Consider the following 21,538-nt stretch of genomic DNA (forward strand, 5'->3'; position numbering starts at 1 on the left):
CCACTTCCTACTCACACTCCAGTTGACTTATTAATAATCATTGTCTGTATTTGTTTTCATTTTGCTACATTTCACTTTTTTAAATGAAGTGCCCCACCCTCCATCTTCAGTGGTTGGCTTTCTGAGCACAGCTTGACAGAGACTATTCTTAGGAAAAGATCAAACCAGAGTACAAAAATCAGGCCTTTTCTAGAATCCGTGTGTTAATTTAGCCTAAGATTCATTTGCCCCTCATTTGAGTACAACACAAATACAGCAGGTCTCCTTATTCTCTGTAAGGTGTTCTCCGTACCTGATTCTAATTGACCACACACCAGAACTCGACCTTGACCATGCAACTGCTTTCCCCATAACTAGAGAGGAGGAGACCTAAGAGGAGGTTGACAGATCCACTCTTCTTTTTCAGTTTTGTCTTTCTGGGTTCCTCTCGCATCAGAAAAGCTGGGTTTTCTTCTTTTCCTTTTATACATTTTCTAGCCTTTTTCTGGAACGTTGTCCATCTCCTTTCCTTCAAACAAGCGTCCATTATACTTCATTCATCCTCTCTCAGAGAATGAGCAGGGCTTGCTCTCCTCACTGAAGAATAACTCCCAGGGGCCCAGACATCAACTCAAATGGTTTGTCAGAAGTCTATCTCCCACAAGGTAGACACCTCAAGCTTGATGGGTCTAAGAGAAGCTGTTAATGTTTCCTGTCCAGATGTTCTCCTCACATTTCAAGTTCTCATTGTCCACAACTTTTGGAGGATACTTAAAAACTGCACACAGAATGGAATTTAGGCAGAAAATGTCTCCATGTACATCTCAGGAGATGGCAGCATCTACTCCCCTTGGTGAGAGACAGGATCACCTTGCCCATTACAAGAGGTTAGAGTATCTTTCAACAAGGCAGCATGGAAGTCCTTGGGACTTGCCAAGATGACAGTCAGACAGACATTGCTGGTACCATCAGTCTCCTCATGCCATGGGAGGTCTTCATCTGCATGGGGAACTCAGCTTGACGGTCTCATCTTCTAAGTTGAAGAAAATATTGGGGGAAATGTAAATCCCATCTCCTACTTTTGCAGATTCAGACCCCGAGTTCCAGGGGGAGGAAAATGGCTCAAGGTCAGTAAATTAGTGGTTATACGGGGACAACTCAACCCCCTCTAGTGCCCAAGTAGGTCTCTGTGCACACACCACATTCTTTCCTGTCTGTGCATCTGAAGGAGGCTTCACTTTCTAAATCCCAGGTTTGTATTTTTCCAAAGGGCAGAAGGAGAAGCACACTAACTCACAGGCTCAGTTTGAGTTGTCCTAATATTTTCTTTTGCCCATGTTTGGACAGATGAAGTACTGTATGGTAGACAGCATTTTCATAAGGGTTAAGAACAACTATTCAGTCTGAGCTACTATATAAGAAGACAGATAGCACATTATCAAGAGGGAAAATGTTTGTATCCACATACTGGAAATTATCCACCCTGACTGATATGGTAGAGTTGACCTGTAAGTAATGCAGCAAGAACTGAGAGAGATTCTGGTAGATGTTCTTGCTTTGAACTCCAGACTCACACACTGTCACCAGTGTCTGCTTTTTGATCTTGGAATTGATGAGGAGCTGCAATGTCAGGTCCACAGAATGATTTGAGCACTGCACGAGGAACTGCAGTTGGCAAACGATGAAGTACAAGCCAGGGAACTGGACTATCAGGTTCCCATCCTGGTATACGAGTCCGTGGATGGTGCCATCTTGGTTCCATGACAGTTTGGTATTGTTGAGATGCTTTGACACTGGAAAGATAGAATTATTACTCACATGTTAGGTACATCTTGGAAACCTCTTTTTCAAGGTTCCCACTCAGCATCTCTGTTTTCTAAAAGGGTACCTGCCATCCCAAATATTTAAACATCTTCTGAAGTGTTCTTTCTAGAATATTCTTTTATAGCTTATTTTTTTCTACTTAGGAAGTCACAGGAAGAAAACCGTCTGTCCTTTGTTTGTTTAATGCTCAAACTACAGGGTTGGATCACATACAACACTGCATTGGAAATTGAAAGACTTTACAAGAGAGTTTTCTAATGGAAAGCAGCTCCTATAGATGACATTCTTTTTATTATTATTATCTCGTATCATTTTACACTTATTATTTTTTTATCTTTTTTTTTCAGTGTGTTTGTTTCTATGTCCATATGTGTTAGACCCAGGCATGTGTGCAGGTGCAGGTGCAGGTGCAGGTGCAGGTGTACCTGTCTGTGTACATGTGCGTGTTTAACCCAGATGACAACCTTGGATATCAGCCTTTACACAGTACCAGTATGCACAGTACCGTTTTACCATCTACCTTGTTTCTGTTGTTTTTTAATAAAGGTTTATTTTTATTTATGTGTATTTGTCTCTATGAGTATACTCTCTCTCTCTCTCTCTCTCTCTCTCTCTCTCTCTGTGTATGTGTGTGTGTGTGTGTGTGTGTGTGTGTGTGTGTGTGTGTGTGTGTATGTGTGTGTTGTGCCTACAGAGGCCAGAAGAGGGCATCAGATACTCTGGAGATGGAACTATAGGCAGTTTTGAGACACTTGATGTGAATGTTGGGAAACAAATTTGGGTCTTCTGGAAGAGAAAACACTTTTGACTGCTGAGCCATCTCTCCAGCTCCATAACTAGTGTTTTTGATACAGGGCTTTTCACCATCCAGAATCTTGCTCAGTAGGCTAAACTGGTCAGTCAATGTGCTCCAGGGGTCTCCCTACTTTTGCCTTAGCAGTACTGGCACTGCAAGCATGAGGAACCATGTTTGGCTTTTGAAAAGCAGATTCCAGTCCCCCAGCTCTGAGCCTCATGCTTGAAAGTCAATCACTTGACTGCCTATGCCATTCCCCTAGCTCATTGCTTTTTCCGACCACATCTGCCTAGGCTGTATTTTGCACAAAGGTCATGCTATTGTGTTATTTGTTAATGAGCAAGCATTTAATGTTTTGATAGGCATTGTGGATGGTGTCAGAGCTGTGACATTCAATACTTCTATTTCAGTATTGAGTTTTTCAGGAGTATCTCTATTAATCTTCATATTTAAGATAAAATAAAAGTAGGTTATGTTCATTCATAAAAATATCAACAATTAAATTTATTATTATGGGCAATTAATATGTGCTGATAAAAAAAGATACACCTTTTAACATGGTCTGTCATTTTGAATGTCTCCTTTCTTTAAAGTGTAATAAAATATCCTTGCATGGGCTCCTCATGGGCACAGTGAGGGACCCAGCGTTTAGGATTATAGAAAAGCAGAGAATTACAGTCTCTAAGCAAAAGTGTTTGTGTGAAAGCCAAGTCTCCGAGCCCTAACAAATGAAATTTAGCACTGACTGGTAAAGGTGCTTTCAGAATTGGGAAGGTGGCATACTGGTTTTAATTGATTCAATGCTTTCTCTTCAATCCCTGTTGCAATTCAATTGAAAGGCAAGAACTAATGTAACTTCAAAATGGGGATTTTTTTTCTTTAAATGAGCAAAATGGCTATTCGGAGAATCTTGCCCATCTCTTCAGTGGCTCATTCTTTCAAGTTCTAAGTGCCTCTTACTGTTTCATTTACAAAAGACTCTTACCTGAAGCACATTGCAATATGCAAACAGGCCCAGCGCCAAGGAGCCCATTAAGCTGTCAATCTGGGGACCAGGCAATTTTGTAGTTCCCCTGTGAATACCTTCACAGAGGTAGAGATGGAGCCGTTCTTTCTTTGCATTCAGGAAAAGATTGCATTTGGCCCAAACTAGTAAGTCCGTGCATGGTAGTGGGGGTAGTAGAGGAAGGAGAACATGATGCAGTCAAGAGACAAAAGTGTCTTCAAAGGACAGATAGGAAACCTAAAGGAGTGAATGAAGTGTTTCCCATCTGCTAAGGGAGCTTTTGAACACCTGTTCACCTCTCCATAGCTGCTCCCAATATGGGCCCTGATGCAGCTTCCTCAAAGCACATGGTTTTTATTTTTTTAAACCGTGCCATTTCTTTCTCTTTTTTTATTAGATATTTTCTTAATTTATATTTCAAATGCTATCCTGAAAGTCCCCTATACCCTCCCCCCCTCCCTGCTCACCAACCCACCCACTCCTGCTTCCTGGCCATGGCATTCCCCTGTACTGGGGCATATGATAACCATGCCATTTCTAACCAACCTCTTTTTCCCCTATCAAATGGGGGCTGAGAGAAGAGCCTTGTAACTTTGGAAAAAAATACTCTCATCTTCTTCCTCTAAGACACTGAAGTTCAATTTATAAAAAGTATGATGTTGGCTAAGAACACATTTGCATGTCTCTTTCAGCTAGAGGACTCTACTCTGGATGGGAAGTTGGCATAGGAAATCGAATTCTCTAGCTTTGACTACTGACCTTGGAGGTAGGCCCATGACTTCTTGGATGGAGTCGTTTTCAGGGTACATAAGAGATCCTCTGAGCAATTTCCTAAAACAAGATCAGGTATGAGTTGTCTTTTGATTCTCTGGGGACTGTGAACAATCACATCTTTTTTTGTGACCCACTGAGATGAAGTTTCCTAGTCTGTTACTGTTTGTGAGGTTAAATTAAACACACACACACACACACACACACACACACACACACACGTGCACATACACACACCACTGATGATGATGATGATGATGAAGACGACGATGGCAACGACAACAACAACAACAATAACAACAATCCCTCAAACTTGTTTTCAAATTTTTCTGTTAAACAGCCTAGGATTTTCACAGTTTTAAAGTTTACTTCTGCTTGGCCTAATACAGAATACTATAGAAGATAAATATCATCTAGTGCTGGCCACCATTCTAGATAGTTCTCATGAACGTTTTGATTGAGCACCACCAATAGGTCAAATGAGATTGAGCATCCCATGTCCTTCAGCCTGAGCACCAGTCTCTCCAACAGCAACACTGATGCAGGGTTTGCCACCCAGCATCTTCCGTTTGGCAGACTCTAGACTCTGCTTTTACCAGCATCAGCTAATCTGGTTATCAGAGTAACCCAGGGCCAACTTTTATGTCTGAACACACTCAAGGACATACTCAGGGTTGAACGAGCATGTGGAAATGTGAGGATGCCCTACATCTGCCTCATCTAGACTGCAAAGATAAAAACATCCCATTCAGTTTTAAGAGGACAAAACATTAATGACATCTTAGCAGGAAGCCTCCCATCTGGAGCTTCTTTAAGAGAGACAAACACACTATTTGTATCATTATAGCATTAGAGAAATAAAAATATGTTTAATATCATCACTGATGATGATCACTCTTTCTTATTATAACAAGCTATTTTGTATGCAAAGAACCAAATTATACATTTCCTGCAGTGACTCACAAATTCAATGTATTTGGAGCAGATCTCTTCTTTGGGCCTTGGTTCCCCTATCTGGAGAACTGGAAACTCTCCAACCTGACATTGACATATTTTGATGATGTCACCAGAGATGACCACTCAGTCCATCCTTCGGAGACTAACAGCTTTAAGCTCATACAGTAGGAGCCACGCCCTGCTGAGCTCTCTTACTGCCTCTGAATAGTCTGTCCTGAGCTCCCACTTACTTTCTTTATCCCATTGCTCAGATTCATTCGAGAAAGCCCCTGGGCCCCCCCCCCGAGAATGGCTAGAAGCTGAGTGAAGGGTTCCCTCTGCTGTCTGAGCAAGCTCACTACTAGAGGAACCCCCAGCAGAAGCAGGGGCGGTATTCATCTCTAGCTGCTCTTGACTTGCAAAGGGCCTCTAGCCCATCAAAGGCTGAAGGCCAGCTTCCATTCTCTAGATCTTATCCCATAATTATCATCTAAGCAGTGTTCTTGTGAGGCTTCCTGAGCCCTGCACATACTCAGGGATGTGTATAATCAGACATTTGGTCCCAAAGTGTAATAGTCTAAGGAAGCGTAACTGTTGTCCAATCTCACCTTTGAGACTATAGAACATCAACCAGAAGAAACCAGGGATGCAAATTGGACTGACTCTCTTTGCTGGGAATCACTTTCTGATTTATGTTCCCTACAGCTCCAGCGGGCTTTTGACTCCTCCCAATCTCTCTAGTATCAATCAGCCCATACCTTCCCTCATTTTATTCTGTGTTTTAATAGTAATCAATGTCATCATCACTGCCACCATCCACCATCATAACTAATGTTGACTATTTTTGTGATGTTTTACTGAGCATGCTACAGCCATAATTTCATTTTTACATTTTTTTTACAAGCATCCCATGAGAGGCAGTTTACAGTTATCTCTGTTATGTATATTAGAAACCCTAGGTTTTAAAAGTTTAACTGGGGGACAAAGATGGAGCAGAGACTGAAGGAATGGTTAAACAATAATGTCCCAACTTGAGACCTATCCCTTGGGTAAACAGTAATCCCTGACACTGTTAGTGATGTGTTGTGCTTGCAGACAGGAGCCTAGCATAACTGTCCTCTGAGAGGCTCTACCCAGCAGCTGACTGAGATAGATGCAGATACCCACAGCCAAACATTAGACTGAGGCCAGGGACCCTTATGGAAGAATTGGGGGGGAAGGATTGAAGGCCCTACAGGGGATAGGAGCTCCAAAGGAAATAACAGTGTCAACTCCCCTGGAACACTGGAGCTCTTACAGTCTGAGCCACCAATCAAAGAACATACATGGGCTGGGCAGAAGCCCCTGGCATTTATGTAGCAGAGGGCTGCCTTGTCTTGCCTCAGCAGGAGAGGATGTGTTTAATCCTGCAGAGACTCTATACTCCAGGGTGGGAGGGGACTTGGGAGTGAGGGGTAGGGTAGCATCCCCATAGAGGTGAAGGGGAGGGGAAATGGGAAGAAGGACTCTGTGAGGGATGAATGGGAGGAAGGCCAGCATTTAGGATGTAAATAGATAGATAGATAGATAGACAGATAGATAGATAGATGATAGATAGATAGATAGATAGATAGATAGATAGATAGATAGATAGATGGATAAGAAAGGGTTAACTGGTTTGTTCTCAGCCACAGGTCTAGTTGCTAGTAGGGTGGAGATTAAAACTCAGCCAGTGTGACTCTAATGCCCAATCAGATTTCCCTCCACTCTACACAAGTTTGGAGACTTGCAGTTCCAGTTCACAACCACATGGATATGCTTCCACCTGCACACCTCTGGTTCCTGCCAAGTGGAATGCCCTACCTCTATCAAGCCAGTTGTCCTTTGAAACACATCCTGGCAGAGACTACTGTTTAGTCCCTCCTACTGATCAGGCAAGATGATGCACTTGCTGTATGGAGTCAACTAGACCATCTCTCTGATTTTCCTTCTGTAGCTCTGGCCAGACCAGTGCTCAGGGCATCAGTGTAGTGAGAAGGAGCGCTTGCCTTGCTTTTCCCCCTGGCAGGAAGAACATTGGCCTGACTCTCACAGATTCTAAGTTAGGTGGGAAAGTAGGATTCCTGCCCTGGGCCAAAGCCAGGATGTCACATCAAAAACAGGCTCTATCTCTCTAGTTCAAAGGTTCCTCTGTATCAAGTGGCTTGTGGTGACATATGCAAGAGCTGAGCATCTACAAACAGATGGTGGCAGAAGTACAAGCCCAGGCTTGTCTCTCACACATGCAGGCATTTTGTTTTTCTTCTGTTTTTCCCCTTTGGTCTTCATGTGTACAGTGGGGTGACCTCAGCTGCAATTCTGAGAAACCCAATAATGGAAAAAGTCTACCTTATTTTGAAGCATTTGCATTTCCTGAAGTCAAATGGCAGGCATACTTTAGTTTTTCTTAAAGAATCGATTAGATAGTTTCATGCTAAAGAAGACACACAAGCACAGGCTTCTCCTTCTAAGAATGTAATTGCTGGAGTTGGATCAAGGAGGGGCTGGTTATTGAGAGATTGACACTATTGAGCTTTAAGAAGACCTTGGAGAAGGTGCCATCTGTGTTACTTCACATTTGGAGGTGACAGAAAAAGAAGAGTAAAGGGTGCTTGGTGGGGTTCAAACACCAAGGGTCTTAGTGGCTTCTGAAGGCTTGAAAAACTCTCAGCTGACAACTAACACCACTTTGATCTCCTTTTCCCCACATGGTTTCTGGGGCAGACATATAAGAAGGACACTCAAGTTATAACCCAAGTCACAGAGATGGGAGCTTGAATATTTGGCCAGTCAGTGCTGTTCAAGGAGTGGGCTGGTCACTTTGAAAGTCGCAGGGATCTTGCTAAGACCTAGACAATATTTTGTAGGGTACCAGTCATGCAACACAAGTCTCATCAGCTTGTGAACCCATGATAAGGTCGTCTATTATGGATACGAACCCCAGGCAGTAGGAATCCTGCCATGGCTCCAGAGATTTGTGGACTGAGCATCTAGATGGTAACTCTGCTATCTGTCTCCCCAGTGACTGAGTCTGGAGGGGTTTATTCTGAGAGATGGGATATGAAAACTCTCGGAAGAAGGCGGCTTAGTTGATGTTTGGATGTTGGGATTCTGGAATATTCTCTTTCAGATTTTAGTGTTCCAATTTAGATGGAGACCATTGTTGACTGAGATGTGAGAAATGCCTTTCTAGATCGTTCTAGAGCAGTGAGGGTTAAACAGACGAGAAATGAGTCTGTAGCCATGGCACACATCCGAGACTGAAGCCTCAGGAGACAGCTGGAGGGCGATGCTGGGAAAGAAGCTTCAGTGTCCCTTCCTGGTCCCGAGTCTGGGAGAACGCCAGGGTCAAGTCACAGGTCGGGGAAATTGGGCTTTCGAGTCAGATGGTTTGTGACCTACTCAACTTCTTCAGAACGTCTCCTATAAGGACCGGGCAGATGGTGCTTCTCGGAGAGCCTGTGGTTCTAGTGAAGGTGTTGGATCCGTCATTTCCTCTCCCAGAACTTCAGTTTCTTATCCGTACCAGTGAAGTAAGCCCAGTGACACTCAACACAGGCGCGTAGCTAATGTGACACACATCACGTTTACAGATGTCTAGTCACTGGCACAGCACATGGCTAGCCATGAGTCTGAATATCTGAGGTCGCTTCTCTTCCTGTCTCTTTTTCTTGTTTTCTTGGCATAGCTCTGTGATGCCATACAGAGAGGATTGGATAATGAGGTGCTCATTAAAATGAAACACTGTATTACCTGTGAGTAGACTTTCTCACTTCTGGACACAACTGTTTGAGGCTCTCTGATTTTGTGGGGGAGGGGAGGGTGAAGACCTCTTGGAACTATATCTTAATCTTTGAAGAAACAGAGAGCCCCGCCCCGTGTTTTAGTTTCTTCTCCCCTGAAGAATACCCAGGGACAGTCCCAACAGCGACATCTAGAGGAATCTTCATTTCCAACAGAATTTGAGATCAATGTGAACCCTTAACCTGGTGGGTGTTGTGCAAAGGGTCACTTCACAGACATTCCTTCAAATCTAACCATTTCCTTGATGCTACCAGGCCAAGAACATTTACAGCATAGACAGAAATCTCAAGAGAAGTCATATGTAAAAGGGAGACTCTGGATTCACAACAATCCTTGAAAAAAAAAAAGCTTATTGTTGAACACAGAAAAAGCAATGAACAAAAATGGGTTAAAATGAAATTAGGATTCACATCAACACAGTGAAGCCTTTTGGGGAGCTGGAAGTGCTGACCTGCTGTGGTATGTGAGGTAAACACATCTGGCCCTAGGGCACTTCATTGCAGTCAATGCATATTAAGGCTGATGGACCTGACAATGGTGGAGGGGGTGTTTAAGAAACATCATAAAAGTCTTCTAACATTCTAAATGCCCTTCCCTGTGCCACCGCTTATTTGCAATGCAGAAGCACAGAAGCACCCTCAGAATATTAGACATGGGTGAGTCCAAATCCCACCCTGGCTACTTACTGGTTGTATAGTTTAGCACAAGTATGGGAGACTCTATGAGCTGCTCTTTCTTCCTCAAAGTGAGTGTATACACCTCAACAGCTTACAAGAGGATTAAGTGGAATAATGTACAACACTGAGCCTATTGAATACCACACATAAAATACCAAAGAGTTGACTCCCCTTCTCTGGTCTGGGGCCTGGGCTACCTGCCTGGCACACAGATGTCTCTGGGGCTTGAACAGAGTATAAAAAGGAATCAGTTTGAGATCGAGAACTATCTACCCTTTTTCCCTCTTTCCCTCTCTTTCTCCCCTTATTTCCCTCCTTCTTCCACCCTCTTAAAGTGTAGGATGATAGGCAAGATGGCAAATCCTCTGGAGCTGGAGACTGGGGATTATATCTGGAAATTCTAACATCAAATGGAAAGTTTTTTACCTTCTTTGTGTTCTCTCCTCTCCCCTGTACCTCAGGTTGTCTCCTGCCTCCTCATTCTTTCTGTGTGTGTGTGTGTGTGTGTGTGTGTGTGTGTGAAAATTAGGAGTTGTGGCTTTAGAACGCTAGATAGCCTATCCAGGACTCCGTTCCACATCATTCTGAACTTCCTGGGTATTTTCAATAGAGAGATTCCCAATTCCTGTTATCTCTGCCTTGAGCAAAAGAAAGTGGGTTTAAGAGCAGGTTTTATTGAGTGTGTTAAGATTGACTGAAGGAACAAATAGGTTCCTTGTGGCAAGTGAAGTATGTGACCGGCTGAAAAGCAGTTTATTCCCATGGGAAAGCATCATATGATGCTGCAAAGGGGAAGAAGAAAAATGGAACCCAGGAGTAACAAACCGCAGACTTGGATATTCTGGATCCAGCCCCATTCCTCTGACAGCGTAAGACTCTGCCAGCCAGTGTTTATTCTCCTGAGGGGAAGGGAGTGTGAAGACAAGGAAGACTGTCACTCCTTGTGCCTTCAGTGTGGCTTCTATATGACAAATAGTCATAGACCATTTGGGTCAGTAAAATACTGGGGAGAAATTAGTCTCCCTTGCTGTTCAGTTTTCTCACGCTCAGTATTTCTTTATCATATAGCACACCTCATTTCACCTCTTTTGATGCCCATTTTTTTCCTTTTAGCTTTGGAGGGTATGAATGCCCTCAGGACATTAAGGAACTCTGGGTACCATGGACCACATAGCATTTGCAGGAAAAAAGCGAAGCAAAACAAACAAACAAGCAAAAAACAAACAAACAAACAAAAAACAAACCAACAACTTTTTCTAATGACAGGATATGGAATCACTCCAGGTCACATGACCCACTCGAGCCTGTCCCAAACCTCCAGTGGCCCTCTCTCTGTGTTCCAGAACTTAGTGATAGAGTATGCTAGCCTTTGAGAAGTTCCTAGTGGCTGGAATATCTTCAGCTTTTAAAAAACAGAACCCCAGACGTCTCCACCACCTGCTGGGAGGCACTGTACTGTACCATACTGCCCTGACAGCATTTCTGCTCATCTTACATCCTTCTGCAGATATTGCTATACAAAGACTAGAGGTTTTGTTGGGCGTGGGACTGGAAAGCTGTGAGACCAGGGGAGCTGGTCCAGAGTAAAAGTGAGGATGAGTTGTATCCAAACCCTGGAAATCTTGTCCTGAGACAAACAGAAGTAGGACTGCTTCCTCCTTGCTCTGGGTTTGCACATCCACGCATTATAAGCCTTATAACCCCCCACCTCCACCACCATTGAGGTTGTCACATAGTCTGTTGGCCTGATTATAGGTTAAACTTCATTTCACCCTTATAAGGATATATCCTACAAGCACCTGGGGTTCCTCTTTGTGCAAATGAAGCATCCCCCCCAGCACCTCAGCCCCAGCCAAAGATGAACACTCACCCCACAAGCCCCTACCCATGCCCCAAGGGTTAGATAGTTCTTGTTCTTCCCTAATAAAGAGAGCTGATTCACTGAAAACCGTCTCTGGAGAAGGCTGTTTCTCCTGATCTCACTCAGTCTGAGATCCTGCCTAACCTACCTGCTCTGGCTAAGCTTCATTCCTACCAATCCAGCCCCATGAGGAACGGTGCCTGGTGTGGTCTGGAGGGGGAAAAGTAGAGCCAGGGCAGCAGTTGAAACTCCTGGGAAATCTAGGTAAAGGTAGCTGTAATCTGAGGTTTGGACAAATGAGCCCAGAGAGTGAGCAACATTAGAGAGTCAAAACTCAGAGGAAGTAAAACATTAGAACAAGAAATGACAAGAGGATGCAGGAACCTTGGCTCTCAGCTGTATGTGGAGGAGGCAGACTGTTTCATGGAAGATGGAAGAGCAAAGTGGACCAGATGGATGCTCTGAGGTACAGCCAAGTGGGAAAATGAAGGTGTATTTTTGGTTCGATTTCATGTTCATGGTGGCTCTCTGCAGGAGGCAGTTACCTCTGTCTGCTGGAGGAGAGAATAAAGCCCAGCACAAAGCATACAGGACAGGCTTGCCTCCCAGCCCTCCAGTCTGTCCATGGATCCAACTGAATGGCTAACAAGCCTCAAGCACAGTGGGCCGAGTGCAAGTCAGCCGTTGACGGGGGCCTATTCTGGCCAGGAATGACAAGTTTGTGTTAGGGCTCATTACTAACACGGGTGTGGTTTTCTGTGGTTTCCCTGTAGGTAAGGATATCCTGTGCTTAGCATGTGTGCAGAGCCCTGCATCCTAGGCTCTGGTCAGTGCTGGTTTCCTGGTTACAACTGCTGTCATGGTAGCGGCCATCCTGGCAGCTTCTCTCCTTGTGACAAACCTCATGCCATCCCTGGGAATTCCTCCCAGGAACTTCTGGGAAGTAGGTCTGCCCTGCCTGGGATGTCTTGCAACAATGTTCTCGTTTTCCCTGCCTGTTCCTTTTCCTTTTCCAAAAGGGAAATTTGTTTCCTGTGTTGGCTTAAGATTAGTTTGTTGGTGAAAGAGGTTGTGGCTTCAGACTTCCTGTCAGGCTATTTCTTTCTCTCTTTATATATAGGACAAGAGAATTCTAGTCTCAGGAAGTGTCAAAGAACTCTGCTAGTGTGTGTGTGTGTGTGTGTGTGTGTGTGCGCGTGCGCGCGCACACACGTGCATGTGTGTATACACATGCATATTCATGTGTGTTTACATGTGTAGAGACTACAGGTCAACACAGCGTGTCTTTCTCAATTGCTTGCTGTCTTACTTCTTAAGACAAGGTTTCTTCAATATGAACTAACCAGTACCCCCTGAGCTCGTGACTCTAGCTGTATATGTAGCAGAAGATGGCCTAATCGGCCATCACTGGGAAGAGAGGCCCCTTGGTCTTGCAAACTTTATATGACCCAGTACAAGGGAAGGCCTGGGCCAAGTAGTGGGAGTGGGTGGGTAGGGGAGCAGGGGCGGGGGGAGGGGGGTTATAGGGAACTTCCTGGATAGCATTTGTAATGTAAATAAAGAAAATAATAATAATACTAAAAGACAAGGCTTCTTACTGAACCCAGAGCCTTCCAGTTTGGGTAGGCTGCCTGGCCGTGAGACCCAGAGACCTTCCTGTTCCTGCGTTCTCAGTGCTTGTGTTATTGGTATACACAACTGCTCCTGCTTTTTATGTGGGCTCCCATGCTGCACAGCAAGCATTTACCTACCTACAGGCTTGTAAAAGAAGCGCTATTTCTAGCTCCAACGCTAACTCATTTAGTATATTTAGTCCAGTGATGTTTGGAGGGGAGAAAAGTTTTCCTAACGATACCTAGTCTGCTGGTGTGGGAACCAGGTTTTGGCCTCAGATGTTATTTTTCTCCCTCATCCTATTATAGGGCTCCCAAATTTGTGGAGTCAAGATAAGTATGGATGTACATTAATAGTGAGAGTTAGGGGCCATGCACAGCAAGGTGCTGGCTGAAGTAGGGGCAACAGAGGAAACCTTGGAGTCTCATATTTGCACAACTATTTTTGTCTTCTCTATAGCCCCTAGCAAGTCCCTCTAACTTCCTGGATCTGGAAACTTACCTGCAAATGGAATGTCATTGGGAATGCACCCATCCCTCCACCCCTGTACTGAAAACTCTCGGGGCTGGCCCTCAGACCAACCCAAAGAAAGTCTTTAAGGCAAATCTAACATTCCCAGTGTGGCGTATTCTCAGCATTGACGAATAGAAGCTAGTTGTAGAAACCCTGAATTAAAGACAGAGATTATTTTGGTCTTGGTGTTGGTATAAGTTCTTGTAGGGATATTCCTAGTCAAGAGCCAGGTGAGGAGGGAACTAGGAAGTAGTCAAATCCACAGTTTCCCAAACTTGGGAGTTCATGAACTAAAGTTGTTCCCTCAAAGGAAAAACAGGGGAGTAACATGGAAAGTTTGCTTTATTTTGTCTCCTCTGATCATGAAAACGGAATACATGACAAAGCCAATCTAGCATCTGTGTCCATTTCTTCCTGTGATGGGAGGGGCCTTCTAACACCAGAACACAGGGGGATATGCTTTCCTAGAAAGAGTGTTTTCACCTTAAGTGTAACTGAGCGGCTGACAAGAAGACAACTTTGTTCTTTGTTTTTTTTTTTTTTTTTTTTTTTTTTTTTTTTTTTTTTTGGGGTTTTTTTTTTTTTTTTTTTTTTTTTTTTGTTTTTTTTTTATTTCATGTGATCTGGTGCTAACTGTAACCCACTAGTTAGAGCTTTATATTTGGTGACTTATGTTTGGAGCACTCTACAACCAAGAAAGAACAGCTAGTAGCTGGGGTCCTGACACCGAATCAAGGCCTTTACCACAGATACTATATCTAAGGGAGGTGGCTACTGCCCCTTGCCAAATAAAAACTTCCAATCTTTCCTAGAAAAATCTAAGTTGGGGTGGTGGCAGGATAATGGAAGGAGAGGTGGAGGAATTATGTTCAATCAGTGTGGACTGCTCCTTGCAAAGCTCCACACGAACTTATGCAACAAGTTAGCAAGGATGTCTACCTACCTCCAAAGCCTACACTGCCTGCACCACAGGAGTCTGTTCTTTCAGTCTAAGGCCAAGCCCAACCACTACTTATTCTGTAATTAAGGTCCAGGGGATTGTAGTCAGGCCCACAGATTGGTGTGTTTTCAGGCGGTCTCAACCATGGTAACTGCATGACTGATTTCAGCCAAGGCATGCAAAGCCTAGAATATTTACTATCTAAATCTTTGTAGGCAGTGTCTGTGCCCTTCTAACTTTACCTTGCTCTTTGATTGCATATCTGGTTATCTACACAAGTGAGGGAATTGTGTAGATACTAGGCCCTAAGTGGTTTTGGCCAATATTGAGGTAATTCATCAGTCTTAAAAGGTTCAGAAGGCTGCCTGTTTACCCAGGGCTCCTTGCCCATACATTCAAAGTCTTCAGTAGAATGTCCTGAAGGAAAGAAACTTCAAATGTGTTGCTGCTGTAAGGAGCTGTGTCAGTTCTTTTGTATCCTTTGATCACAAAGATGTCCAGCTTCTCTACCCTGGGGTCCATGAAGGTCTATCTACCCACCCCATCTTCTAGTTCTGTGCTTAGGCAGCTGTGCTTGGTACCTGGGCTCTAAAAATTGTGAGTGGAGCTAAGGTAGAGATTGATATTTTGAATATAAAGACACTGAGTCAGAGTCAAGGTCCTTTTGGTCTAGCCTGTATGATCAAAGCAAGACACTTCACCTCTCTATTTGATTTTTCCTTCTCTCAGTTGTGAAAAAACTAGTCATATAACCTTGAGTATAATCTTCAATGTTTAACTAACCTCTGCATATATCCTCCTAGGGACTAATAGAGGCCAATATGTTAATAGCTTCTGTGTCTGGTAATGTAGAGGGAAGAAGTCTGTTTTGATAGGTCTTAAACTTCATTAAGTATTTTGGCTATTACCAGTTATTTGACCATTAGTTTATGCCAGTTTTCATGCCAAGCAGTTATGAGCTGGCCCTGATTGGCTTGTCTAGAACCACAGTGATCTGTGTTTAATGGATGTGTAACAGAGGCTTCCATGTCGGAAATGGTATCAGGATTCGTATGCAAATGTGTTCAGTTTAGGGCTTCCAGCTCAAAAAAACAAGTCTGTCTTATGTCCCCATCAGGGTCCGCAGCTTGGTTACAGAAATGGTGTCAGTGAGAGTGCTCCTGGCAGGAGGGAGGTGTGTCCCCATCAGGGTCCGCAGCTTGGTTACAGAAATGGTGTCAGTGAGAGTGCTCCTCGCAGGAGGGAGGGTTGTGTGCATTAGCAGAGGCTAATTAATCAGAGGCTACCCAGATGAGTCCGTAGCATCAGCTCGTCTCGATCAGCCCCACTTCCATCTGTCCCACTTCTGTTGGGGACAGGTACAGCATTGCTGGTTGATAAGCAGGCATTATACCTTGTGGTTCTATCTGATTGATTCACTGCACATTCATTTCTAAATCTGAGATCTTACCTCCTTTAAGGGGAACTTTCTCAGTTGTTTTTGGAGTGGAGTCCTGGAAGGGAAGAGAGAAGGGCAGGGTGAGGACACTGATTAAAACAACTTATTTTCCTTTTCACTCTGGGAGTCCTCAAAGCACTGTGCAATTCAGAACCCACCCACCCTCTGACCCTTAAAGCTTGATTTATTTATTGATTTAGTATTTATTTATTTATTGATTGAGTATAGTGGGCTTCCTATCTGTGCCAGCCCATCTGTTTACCAGAAACACAAGATAGGGGTTACCATCCACATCTCACATACAAGAAACAGGACAAGGAGGCTTGTCCAGGGACACACAACGAGCTTGTGGCTCTCAGGACCACAGCTGGAGCTTCCACCTCCCAGTCAAGAGCTTTCTTCCTCTCTACACACAGTACTGTTTTTTTTCCCCCTTAAGTCAACATATGATCATATTTGGTTCATCTAAAAGTGTCATAAACATATCTGGAAGATACCTTTCTATCTCAGTTGTGGTTGGAAGTTGTGATGTTTTTATTAGTGTTTATATTCCAAACACTGGGAAGATACAAGTAAACTGGGTCTCTGGTCTCATGGATTTACCACAAGCTTATGGCCAGATAGAATTCGCAAATATTTGTAAATATGTGGCACAAACAGAGGTGTATTTGTACATACATCCACACAATATTACAAATGATTTCTATAATAATCATAAATGTCTGCGTAGATTTTATGTAAATGAATGAGAGGTTGATGGAAACATTGTCTGTTGAAGAGGAACCCGTCAGAGGGGACTAAAGAGAAAAATAGTTAGCGTGTTCTGTGAAAGTGGCCCACAGAGATGGAGGGGCACTGGCTCCCAACAGATTCCTCAGAGACTAGCTTTCCAATGTCCCTCACTGTTGGGAACTACAAAGAGGGGCCCAGGGGAAGAGGGGGAAGGGGAAGACCCACACCCCACCAGAGTTCCACCTATGCTCTGGTCAGTCAGGTGTGGGAGGGCTGCTATCTACCTTCCACTCATCCCTGAGTGGGCATCTAAGCCTCTGACCCACTCTTTGGGGGGTGGCAAAGGGGCAGCCCTACCTGGGAGTCCCAGAGCTACTTTGCTAAAGCCACCGGGGTTATGGGAGAGAAGGATGAGGGAAGAGAGGTTCCCAACACCTGCGAGAGTACACACAGCCTTGATAAGCAGAGGCTGTCTATGGTTTTAGAGCTTTATTGTAGAAAGGCAGGGAGAAAGAGAGAAGGGAGAGAGACAGAGACAGAGAGAGACAGAGAGAGAGGGGGGGGGAGGAGAGGAAGCAGGGGCTGAACAGCCCTTTTTATGGTCTTTACTGTTGCTAGGTAACTGAGAAGTAGTTTAGCCTGAAGGTCAAAAGCTTGGGACACTGTCTACTTGACTTCTACCCATGCTTCTCTTGTGGGGGCTGTGGGGGGCGGTAACTTAGGCAGGGGCCAGAGTTCCAGGAGCATAAGGGAATGCCTACCATATCATGTAGGTGAATTATCACCCTTTTTGGGGTTCAGACCTCAGCTCAACTGGAGATCAGCCTGTCTGTGCACAGCCCAATGCCCCACACCTCACGTCTTCACATGCCAGCCTAGAGAGGCATATAAGTAGCCTTCCACAAAGAAATGGAATGTCACATTTATGTTTTGGCCTGTAAAGTCAGTCACCTCTAGTGCACTTAACTGAGATAATTATAAACACTAGAAATGGGTGGATATTTTCATGGGAAAATTAGTTTCCCAAAGTCTACCAAAGCTGAAAGTTAACAACAAACTATATGTGACTTTCTTAGTGTTCTGTGCAAGAGCTGGTGACTGTTTGGAGGTATCATTTTAATTTATATCCCCAAGAGCTCTGTCATTCTCCTTCTGTGGACACATCGTTATCTGCAAAGTAGGTCTCTTCTCTCGACCAAGAGGATTCTTGCCAGGAATACAGCCCAAGAGGCCTCAGGAATACGAGCTTTGGTGTCACACTCATCTGAAGAAAGTCTATAACTTTGGGTCTCAGTGTTTTAGGGGGAAGAGATGTGAAGTTGATTTGGAAGATATTTTCCCCTCTGCTTGTTTTCCGATCGTGTTGCCTTATTTCCTGAGAGTTCAGAATGTGTGTAACAGTGCTTTACATCTGTGATTGCACGATTACCCATATGATTCTTAGGAAAACCTGACATCACAAAATTCCCCTTTATGTTGCCTCTGTGAGACAACAGCCAGTGCTTCAACACATATTAAGCAGTTGGCTTGATGCCCAGCATGACTTTCGATTAGCATGATGTGCAAACACACCAACAATAGGCATTCCATTTTAGACGAAGCCTAACAAGGTTGAAGGTACCAAGAGCCCCCCATCATTTTTAGACACCAGAGACCAGAGTGAATATCAGAAGAGCAACACCAGCAGAGCCATCCCAGAAATGCTAGAGCATCACTCGTTCAGCCTTGGGGCATCTGTGGTGTGCATTGTGTCATTCATTCAAAGATAAGCTTTGGACCTGGTTCACTAAAACAGCCATTGATAAGACACAAAGCAATATAGAATCAGAACACTGAGTGTTGCACACACCATGAGAAGACCACAGTGAGTAAAGAGAATTTCTGAAGCTTTAGTGCTGAGGATCTCAGGCTGCAAATTTATTCAACAGGTTTGGGTAGAGCTTGGGTTGCCATTATCTCTCCAAGTCCTCAGGTTGATGCTCCTGGTTTCCAGAAAACCTTTGATCATCAAGGATAGAAGATGTGTATCTGGGAGGAGGACCTAAATGTATGTAATGGCATAGTATCATTGAAGGGAAAGTCTTGTTTTTGCCTGTCAACCGAGAGTTCTCTCTCCAGTGCTAAAAGCACTGACAGGGTATCCTACAGGTTCATCTTTTACTTAGGGTCCAGGGAATTCAGGACAGAAGTTTGACTGCTCCTATGTTGAAGAACACAAAGTCTCTCCAGCTTCCTCAGGCTACCCATAGTAGATGTGATTCCATAGTCAAAGCAAGAGACAAACCCAGATGTCTTACAGACCATCAAGTTGATTTTGTAAGGAAGGATGCCAAGATATTAGAGTCTAGGCCCAATTCTGAACTAAAATTCTTCAGTGATCTTTCCACTTGGCCAAGGACAGAGCACTTCATTGCTCTCTCCTCCCTATTCTCAAGCAGCCCTTGAATTTGAGGATGTAGAAGCAAGGCCTAAGGACATGATGACTGCTTACATTTACGAAACAAGATGATGACTATTAGAATCTGTCAGATTGTTTAGACTGGAGGCGCTATGTTGAGTGCTGTCTGTAAACTGTTTTAATAAACCTTGCCTGGGGAATTTGAGACCTTGGCTGGGGAAAATGAGAACTATCTTGCTCAGGGACTTGGCTTTGAGTAAGGTAGGACACAGGCTTGACCTAGATGCAAACAAATGGCTTCCCCGAGGCTGAGGCTGTCATCTCATCTCCATAGTAGCTCTGGAAAAACAATCACCATGGTTACCAAACCCTGCTTCATTTCCTTAAGTATACTTTCTCTTTTCTTTCAGCCTCTATGACATCTGATGGACATCCCAACGGTACTAGAGTTCTTTCTGTGTAATGGAAAGAATGGCCACACACAGTCTGGTTTTCTCCAGGTAAAATGATACCCCCTCCCAATCAAGCCAATCATTAGCCTAGAACTGTATTTTTCTCTCCCTTAGTTACTGTGAGTAGAGCTCTGACCAGTGATTCTTATTCTGGGATGTTGCAGACATAACAAGATATGGCATGCAAATGACTAGCTATTGTTTGAAAATAGTAGCTGTTTGAGAGGGACTGCTTTGGCCCTTATAATGTGTTTAGTTTGTCTTCATTCCCTGAAAGGTCTGTTTCTTTTCAGAGCAATGATGTGGAAGGCATGGAACAAATGTGTGTAAGTTCCCATATTTGCTTTTCAAAAAAAGTCCTCTGTTACTAACACTTAGCAAGACAACTAAGGTGTGGAATATTCTATGGAGAATTTCACATCTGTTTCTTTTCTGATTTTCACTGTCTTCGAAGGTAGCTCACAGCACCTGGAGGTCTCTACTATCTTTAAGGTAAGAGAACTAAACACTTAATTCAGGTTACTCTGGGAACCAAATCCTTTCTGGGCCTTATTGTATTGATGTTTAAGTGGACTTCAAGAATTAAGCGTTGTCTAAAACACAGAGAAATGACTTAATCATTACAAAAGATCCCAGAGATAAGAAAGTGGGTCATACTATTTATGAAGGTCGATAGATTAAGGCAGACAAAACAGCAGTATGTTCTCCCAAGACCCAATGGGAGAGTGAATGGAGTCATAGGAGGCCCCCAGGGAAAGTATTTTTATTAGGAACTCCTGGTTTGGCAGGTCAGGGATTTGGAGCAGTGGCACAAACAGTGTTTCTCCCACTTGCAAGGATATATCCATATATATATATATATATATATATATATATATATATATATATATATCCATGCTATTATTTCTGATCCACCAGCTACTTTTAGAGTAGGACTGGCTTCAAGATGTATTGCAATAGGCAAGTAGGTCTTATAGTCTTGGAAAGTTGCTGCAGGAAGTTGTGAGATTAAGAACTCTTCCTGCTCTAAAGATGGAGTTGGCACTTTGTTCTCTGGGTCTCCTCTGTCAATGAATGTTGTCATCTAGTCTCACGTCCTGGTATGTCTTGACCTGCTCTGGAGTCTGACCATTGTTCATACCCTAGTAACTCTCACAAGCCAGTTTGTCTTCTTCTAGGCCATGACTCAACTCATTTTCTAGCTTGATGTGTCCTACCTCTGCCGGTCCATTATCATAATGGAGAACTCATCTTTATAGAAGAATATAGTTAGTGAGTTGAAAGGACGACAGCATCTACTAACACTCCATCATCAATCCTCAGGATGTTAAAGGATTCAGAGATAAAGATCATCAAGAAATGCCAGTCTGCTGAGTGGAAGACATTCATGTTACACCACAGATTACATATTCATGAAAAAATTGTTGCTAGTTGTCCCCTTAATGAGGTGTCTAAACATATAATTATAAATAACCAGTATTGTCCTTAACTGCTATAATAATAACAACTGCTATAATAATACCAAGCATAGATAATCCCAGGCAGACCCAGAATGTAGATTGTTCTATTAAAGAATTATGACACAGTCAATACCACAAAACCAACAATCAAGGGTAGGTATAACTGTTCCCTCATGGCTTCTCAAATTTTATTATTCTGGGAAGATTATTAAAATGTAGGTTTGACTTACAGCTCTGGGGTGAAGCTGGGAAGTTTTAATCTCTCTCTCTCTCTCTCTCTCTCTCTCTCTCTCTCTCTCTCTCTCTCTCTCTCTCTCTC

General features: G+C 43.6%; 1 protein-coding gene across 1 annotated transcript in view; it reads right to left on the reverse strand.

Moving 5' to 3' along the window:
* Positions 1-1,306: 1,306 nt before the first annotated feature.
* Tnfsf8 (TNF superfamily member 8) overlaps positions 1,307-21,538 on the reverse strand; it is a 25,912-nt gene continuing 5,680 nt past the window's right edge. Inside the window, exons 2-4 of the mRNA XM_021201067.2 lie at positions 16,190-16,232; positions 4,365-4,436; positions 1,307-1,772 (exon numbers count right to left, since the gene is read on the reverse strand). Coding sequence (XP_021056726.1) covers positions 1,378-1,772; positions 4,365-4,436; positions 16,190-16,232 — 510 coding nt within the window. The 3' untranslated portion in view covers positions 1,307-1,377. The remainder of the gene's footprint in view (positions 1,773-4,364; positions 4,437-16,189; positions 16,233-21,538) is intronic.

This window comes from Mus pahari, chromosome 6 (genome assembly GCF_900095145.1).
Source record: "Mus pahari chromosome 6, PAHARI_EIJ_v1.1, whole genome shotgun sequence".
Classification (NCBI taxonomy): Eukaryota; Metazoa; Chordata; class Mammalia; order Rodentia; family Muridae; genus Mus; species Mus pahari.